Source organism: Stigmatopora argus, chromosome 13 (assembly GCF_051989625.1).
Source record: "Stigmatopora argus isolate UIUO_Sarg chromosome 13, RoL_Sarg_1.0, whole genome shotgun sequence".
In the NCBI taxonomy this organism is placed as follows: domain Eukaryota; kingdom Metazoa; phylum Chordata; class Actinopteri; order Syngnathiformes; family Syngnathidae; genus Stigmatopora; species Stigmatopora argus.
The window spans coordinates 3,063,008-3,071,151 of NC_135399.1; the positions used below are offsets into that span (position 1 = coordinate 3,063,008).

Below are 8,144 nucleotides of genomic sequence, written 5' to 3' on the forward strand. Positions count from 1 at the left end.
ACAATTTTAAACTCTTAAGTGCGCCCTATAGGTGTAAAAATAGGGTATTTAACATTTACTCAATTTCTCAACTTCGTTGAAATTGACACAAATACAGTTTTCAAGAAACCACAGCGTTACGGCTACTTGATAATAGAATTTGTGTTTGGTACTATGTAAAAATATGAAACTGCTAATCATTGATTCATTCATCTTCTGTACCATGTATCCTCGCAAGGATTGATGGAGCCCAACTACGGGCGAAAGGCAGATTACCACCCTGACTGGTTGCCAGTCAGCCGTAGGGTACACAGAGAGACAGAGTTACCATTCACACGCCCAATCACACCCCACCAAGCGGGAATCGATCACGCTTGTCGGCATCAAAATCAGGCAAGTGAACCCCTATACCATCAAGTGGCTTACTCATAACATCAAAAGCTTTTATTGTCATCATACACAGCTGCGTATAAAGAAATTGGTGGACCAAACTGGAGAGCAAAGAACCGCTGCACCCGTGCGGGCTGGCCATCTTGGATCTCTCCACAACCTCAGTGTTGTAATATATTATCCTTCATCACAATATAGTGAATAGAGTCTCACCTTGGTTACATGAGGTTCCAGCGTAAGCTGACTGAGAGCAGTCACAAGTGTAGCCGTTGCTCTTCTCAATGCACCGCCCCCTATTGTGACATAGGCTGCTGGAACCACTGCAATACCCGGGGCAACCAGCACTGACCCCCGGCGTCACCTTAGCCCTTTCTTCCAGGTCTAAATTCCGACCGTTCACCATCAGGCTCCTCAAACAGCCCAAAAGGCCCCGCTGCAAAGATGTCGTTCCACCTACAACAACAGCAATATTGACATGTAATGTGACAAATTAAATACTTGAGTTATTCAAGTTTAAGGTATACAGTAATCCCTCGATTATCATGGTTAATGTAGACCAGGCACGGCCGCGATAAACGAAAAACCGCGAAGTAGGGTCAACCCTATTTAGAAAAATAAATAAATAAATAATTAAAAAAAATGTTTTTACTTCACTGCTGAGTCCTAGTAGCACGCGGAGGACAGGGCAGTGGCTTCTGCTTTCGAGTTTCAGCGTGGATTTTCATTTTTATGAATTTACCCGCAAAATTTAAAAAAAAAAAAATTCCCCCAGAAAGAAATCCACGATGTAGTGAAGCCACGAAAGTTGAAGCTGCAATATTCGAGGTATTACTGTACTAACTTGCACTAAAAATAAATTGTGCAGGCAGGAGAATAGATTGATTAATTAATTCATGATTTACTTGGCCTCTCCTGCTTAAAATAAGAAATCTGCATTTTGCCCAAGCTACAGTAAAAAAAATATCCAGCAGAACTTCACAAGAGAACTTACAATTTGGAAAGAACAGATTTAGATTTGGCCCAGCCTTAAATTGTATCTAAGTTGTGTGACCCAGGCTGCCTTGTGAAAATATTCAGCCCACTTGTTGTTGATTTGTGAAAAAAAAAATTATCATATCTTTTATGTTTGAAGCCTGAAAGGAGGCAACAAGTTTAAAAGTTCAATGTATATGTATATATATATGTATGTGTGTATGCGTGTATGCGTGTATGCGTGTATGCGTGTATGCGTGTATGCGTGTATGCGTGTATGCGTGTATGCGTGTATGCGTGTATGCGTGTATGCGTGTATGCGTGTATGCGTGTATGCGTGTATGCGTGTATGTATGTATGTATGTATGTATGTATGTATGTATGTATGTATGTATGTATGTATGTATGTATGTATGTATGTATGTATGTATGTATGTATGTATGTATGTATGTATGTATGTATGTATGTATGTATGTATGTATGTATGTATGTATGTATGTATGTATGTATGTATGTATATATATATATATATATATATATATATATATATATATCAGTGGCGGGCCGTCAGGGCCTTCAAGGCCTTCTCTGCTGGCCTAAGAAATATCTGAATCATATTATATTTTGTCCATCAATACTTATTATTCCAAATGGTCTGTTAGCTTCCTTTCATTGCTTTTCCCCCTGGTTGCACTGCTTCCAGATGTGTGTTTTCATATTGAAGCATTTAACCAATCACATTTCAGCCATTATTTGTTGCCAGATCAGATCTGCCTCAAAGCCTTCACAATCAGTTCTGCGGGGTCTGCTGCATTAAACAAGACTGATGCTTTTAACCAATCAGATTTTGAGTTGGCAACCCCACAATGATTTTTCATAGGCGTTGGCATTCTGCTGGCTGGGATACGTCATTGCTTTCACCAACTATGATTGGCTAGTAGGCGGGCCAAGAGATCGCAAACTCCACCCACAATGCCGGAAATATGACAAGACAGGCTCGACTTTCATCATTAGCTTTGATGGCGATAGAAAAGAAGGAATAAAGGAAGGAGGATGGATATTGTGTACAGTTAAAAATAATTTTTGGTGAGTATAATATGGCTATATTCCTAAATAATATTTCAATTGTGGGCCTGGTTCTGATATCTGAAAAGCTCCAGTGTTTGTATTTAAGCTTCAGTGTTTGTATTTAATCACTAAATGCTGCTAGGATGTGGATTTTACCCCAGTTTATTTTTTGCCGTTTCGCCATTGACGTCCATCGCTGTCTTTTCCCGAGGAAATCACCCCCTGGCCTGGTTGTAATGTCTCAAAAGCTCCAGTATTTGTATTCAATCAATAAATGCTGCTAGGAAGTGGATTTTACCTAATTTTAGTGCATTTTTTTTGTCATTTCACGTATGGACGTATCGGCGTTCATCGCTGTCTTTTTACCGGGGAATTGGATTGGATAACTTTATTCATCCCGTATTCGGGAAATTTTGTTGTCACAGTAGCAAGAGGGTGAGGATGCAGGAATAGGAAAGGCATTTTAGACATAAATAGATAGGTAATAAGTAAGTTAATACATAAATACATGAATAAATATATAAATAAATAAGCGTGTTGCTTAGCACATATATACATACATACACATAAATATGCATGCATACGGTAGGTCTTAACACTCAGCCATTTTTTTTGTTAAAGAGCCTGACAGCTGATGGGAGGAAGGATCTGCGGAAGCGCTCCTTCCTGCAATGAGGGTGCCGCAGTCTATTGCTAAAGGAGCTTCGGAGGGACTCCACAGACTCATGATGATGTCATGTCAAATGATACTCCGGGCCCGGTTCTGATGTCTAAAAAGCTCCAGTATTTGTATTTAATCATGAACTGCTGCTAGGAAGTGGATTTTACCCAATTTTTGTGCATTGATTTATTGATTATTTTTTATGTGTCGCAGCTCTAGCTGCAGTAGAGGTTTTATAGCCATAAGATAGTTTTTGAGGGTTGGATTGATACGTCACTGCCACTGATATATATATATATATATATATATATATATATATATATATATATATATATATATATACGTATACGTTTTTCCCGTATTTTCTACATTTTTTGATCATTTAAAATTATGTGCCCTGTATGACAACTTTTGTATGGGAATATATATTTTTTTAAAGTTCGTTTTTTGCAAAACCGATCACGTCTTCCCTATTTTGGCTCTAATCCGGATCGTCTCGGTCAGTGGAAGCAGAGGAAAATGTCATTGTCGATTGCTAATGTTGTCATGCTTTGAGCATAATATGCGCACGCATGTCCCTTCCGCCTTTTCACTATATAAATAAAGCCCAGACAGTCAAGCTGTCATTGGCATAAAGCAACATTGACAGATGGGGCACCCCTTTTGGGGAAAATTTTCGACTTTTAAGTGCCCCCTATGTGAGTAAATATGTGCTGCGTTGTGTTTGTATCGTTTATTATCGTTTAATAAGGGGAATTGCAATCATTAATAAAGGGAGCTATTGGCCGTGGTTGACAGGTATGTGACTACTGAAGGACATGGTAAAGAATATTTCTAGATATATGGGAGATTTGGAGACAGTGTGATTTATTCCAAATTAGGGTTGTTTGTGAAGCAATGATCCATTTTTCTCTGAATACTATTAAGCGCAATTGTGTACTTACATTTATCACTCGGTTTGGTTTGAGCCAAATTAAGAAAAAAAAAAGTAGGAAGCAAAGTTTACTGCAATATCTAAGCTTGTAGTCATCTATTTCATTCATGAAGTTTAGCATACCTACAAAAAGCTGGCTGCTTAGCTTTAAAGGTAGTTGCCGGTCCACCGGAGCCGACAGGAATCGTGCAGGAAACTGATCGACCTGCAGCGAAGCCTCCTTGACATTATGCTCCACCTTTATGTAGTGCCATTGCCGGTCGTTGAATGGTGTGTGCGACTTGACAGACAGGACCACTGTGCCGCTTCCAACATCAAAGGAAAATGACACCATGGATGGAGCTGATTGGCCAGAAAGACACATATAATAGGATAAGTAGGAGTCGTATGATCATTCTCGCCTCAACACAACAATGGTACTATTCTCCTTCTCAGGTTTGTCGACAAAGCTCCTAGGTAATCAACAGAAAATAACATCAACTCCACTACAACAAACAATGTGTGGCAGCATTTGTGTTTGAATAGAATGCACTGTGCACTTATCATGCTGACAGACAAGAACAAGCTTCACAGAGCCTCTAGTGCATTCTTTCATTATTTACATACATTTTCATAGCAGATTGCATTACCCTCAAAGGAGCATTCTAATATTCTAAAGCCCTCGCTGGCTTTGTGTGCCTTCATCGAGGTCAAATTCAAGCACTTTCAACATTTCTTTCCCCCATAAAGCACGACTTTATTACTATAATTCTATTTTTCACACATACTATATTTAAATTATCTATTCCTCTGCAGAGTGTCTTGTCATGACAAAAACTAAATAGAATGACAGATAGAATGTGGGGTTCTGCTGTGGAAGTTTTATCTACATGTTTTTACCGTGCACAAAGCACTTTAAATTTACTCACATTCACCCATTCATCAATGGTGCTGCTACTATGCAAGGCCCTGGCAACCCATTGGGTTTGTGTTTTGCACAAGAAGACTTTGATAGTGGGCAGTTGTAGCCAAGAATCAAACTGCTGACCATTCGGTTGCAGGATGATTCGAGCTATCAACTGCACCATTGCCAGATCTACAACCGAATGGTTCACAAATAAACATATCCGGGTGTTAGAATGGCCATGTTAAAGTCCAGACCTGAATCAATCGAGAATCTGTGGGCAGAGGAGGGATCAGCGAGCATTGCAACAACAACAATCAAAGAAACGCTGGAGAAATTTGACGAAGTTTCACATCCAGAAAGTCTTCACGAGTCGTGCGATCGCCCACTTTGATGACGATTGTCTGTTGCATTATAGAAACATTATTAAAAATGGTCAAAGTTAAATCGTTTTTGGATAGTTTTTATTTTCAAAACGTCCGTCAACCACCACGGTAGAAGGGCAAATTAAATCCAAACAGGTAAGAATAAAAAATAATAATAATAAATAATAAAATGGGTGAAAAATTAAATTCCAAAGAAATCTTGAAATGTTAATGTTTGTTGTTGATTAATGTTAATAATGTTGCTGTTTGAATTCTTAATGTTGCGTTCATAAGACGTGTGTTCATCGCTTCGTGTGGTTGTCATGTCTTGCTAGGGTTTTGGGCGAAAAGCAAACAACCACACATCCACCCAAAACAAGACATGACAGTGGTTGTGTGCTATCTCTCTGTTGCATATCGTTAGCTACCTCTCGTTCCACTGCGTTTCAACATGGATAGATTTTGTATTCTTGTTATTCATTTGAAGACATTAATAAATGATTTTCTTATCATTTTCTCTCATTTTTGTGTTTCCTCACATCTTTCAAACTAAATCGGGACACTTTCACCAATTTTAAAGGGTTTAGTTGATAGTTGTTTGAGGACCGTGGAACTAATCAGAGAATTTACATATAAAGTACATCTCTACTTACGAAATTTTCAAGTTACGAAAAAGTTCTGGAAGCAATTAATTTCGTAGAGGTACGACTATATTTTCTCATTGCTGAGAGAAACACGGATGTACATTCCCACCAGTCCACTAATTAAGTGTTTAGTGGCACGTCGGGCAAAATACAAGACAACCTGATCACTGTTATTGCTGAAGTGATGGAGGAAGAGATGAGAAGGGAAATAAAAGTACTGTTTGTCTCTGTAATGGTGAATGAGTCTGTGCGGTGTGCTGATGGATTTAAAACACATTTGGATGATTTGGAATTTTGTTTTTTTGCTTCACACATTTAATGGCATTTTTGAGCATTCAGACATGCTTTTTTCAATACTACAGAACAACAAACTGGATGTACAGTTTTGTCTTGCAAAAGTAAAGGAGTTTTGTGACACAGTTGAGCGCGAGAGGAGCCCATATGAGGAAATCTACGAGGCCACTGAACGCAGTGCGGGTGCTCCAAGCGCACGAAGAGGTCAAGCGCAAGATTCTCGCGCGCACTACCACCAACTGCACGACAGGATTCTGGACAATATTATTTGCCAGACGCGGACCAGATTTCAAGAACACGAAAAACCGATGTTTCTCTCCCTCCTCGACCCGCAGAAGTTTCGGGAATACCAGAAAACTTTGCCACATGCAGCCTTCTCCATCTTAACGCAGCGCCACGGTACACTTTTCGATCTGCCTCGGCTAAGAACAGGACTGATTGTAATGTATGTCACGGATGATTTTACAGCAAAATCTCCCACTGATCTCCTTGACTTCCTGCAGCAGAAAAATCTGAGTGAGAGCATGGGGCGGCTGTACACATTAGTGGGTTTGACAGTGACCATCCCCGTGTCCACTGCTTCTGTCGAACGGACATTTTCAGCCCGAAACAGAATCAAAACTTATGCCAGAAATACAACAGCATAGACTCGACTGCATTAGCTTTGATGGCGATAGAAAAGAACTTCTTGATGGACCTGAAACGTACGTGTAATCTGTACGACAGAGTAATTAAAATCTTCTTGAGGAAAGAAAGGAGGATGGATTTCGTGTTTAAATAAAAATAATTTTTGGTGAGTAAAACATGTCTATTTTCCTAAATAATATTTCATTTTTTTAGGTTATTATTGATTCATTTTTATGTGTCGCAGCTGTAACTGCATTAAAGGTTTTATAGCCATAAAATACTTATTGAGGGTTGGATTGATTCACACACAGCACTACTGAAGGCCCAGGTGTGAAATGCACGGCCCACCACTGGTATATATACATATGCGTATAGTTTGGATCTTGTTTTTGTATCTTGAGGCACTCCTTTGCACCTCAAAAGCTTTTGTATCCTGAAATTGTCTTACCTAGAGGCACTCGTAAGATTATTTTCTTTCATTATTGTGTCTTCACATTTTTTCTCCACAATTGGGACACTTTGATCAATTTTGAAGGGTTTGGTTGGTAGTTTTGTAAGGATCGTGGAAATAATTACAGAATTTAAATATAAAGTACTGCTCTACTTACAAAATTTTCAACTTTTTCAACTCACAAATCCAATTAATTTTGTAAGTAGAGGTACGACTATTCTGCGCCGCTTGAAATAGGAGTCAAAATAAAAAAAGTGGATTTTTTTTATGAGAAGGGCTGGGAGTGCACGAGTTAATAAATAAATCCATCCATTCTATGTCTATACAAATTATTCTCACAGGCTTGAGCTCAGCTGAACTGACTTTGGGCAAGGGGTGGCGTACACCCTGAAATGGTTTCCAGCGACACTTACAAGGATGCATAAAAACAATTTAATTTTCTATTAATCCAACATGAAATGTTATATATGGTTTTGTTCGGTATAACACAAGAATGCTGTCACGTTTTGTGCATGCTTGCTCTTGTTACAAAGCATGATTGTTGACTCACAGCTGAGCTCCACTCGAACAAAGTCTTTGAGGCCCAGGCTCTCCAAAAAAACTCCTGAAGGGGCGCTTGTTTTGAAGTAGAATGAAAAGTCTGAGGCGGGCTCGGTTGGTAAGGTGGGAAAATAGAGGTACGACGACTCCTGATAGAAGGTGGCAGCGTTCCACATGGACCCTGATGGAGAAACAGACAATTGCCACGATGTATCAGTAGTTAAATAAGAGTGGCGGAGGATGACCGTAGAATGAAAGCTCAGAGAACTATGATGTAAGAAAGACAACAATTAAATGAAATGAATGTTGCAGGAATTAACTTAGATATTTACGGA

At 39.2% G+C, this 8,144-nt stretch overlaps 1 protein-coding gene across 5 annotated transcripts in view; it reads right to left on the minus strand.

Moving 5' to 3' along the window:
* LOC144087060 (contactin-associated protein-like 5) overlaps positions 1 to 8,144 on the minus strand; it is a 224,095-nt gene that overhangs the window by 38,007 nt on the left and 177,944 nt on the right. For all 5 annotated transcript variants that reach the window (XM_077617334.1, XM_077617335.1, XM_077617337.1 and 2 more), the window contains 3 exons: positions 7,820 to 7,990; positions 4,129 to 4,347; positions 583 to 822 (listed from right to left, as the gene is read on the minus strand). In XM_077617334.1, the coding sequence (XP_077473460.1) occupies positions 583 to 822; positions 4,129 to 4,347; positions 7,820 to 7,990 (630 nt within the window). The remainder of the gene's footprint in view (positions 1 to 582; positions 823 to 4,128; positions 4,348 to 7,819; positions 7,991 to 8,144) is intronic.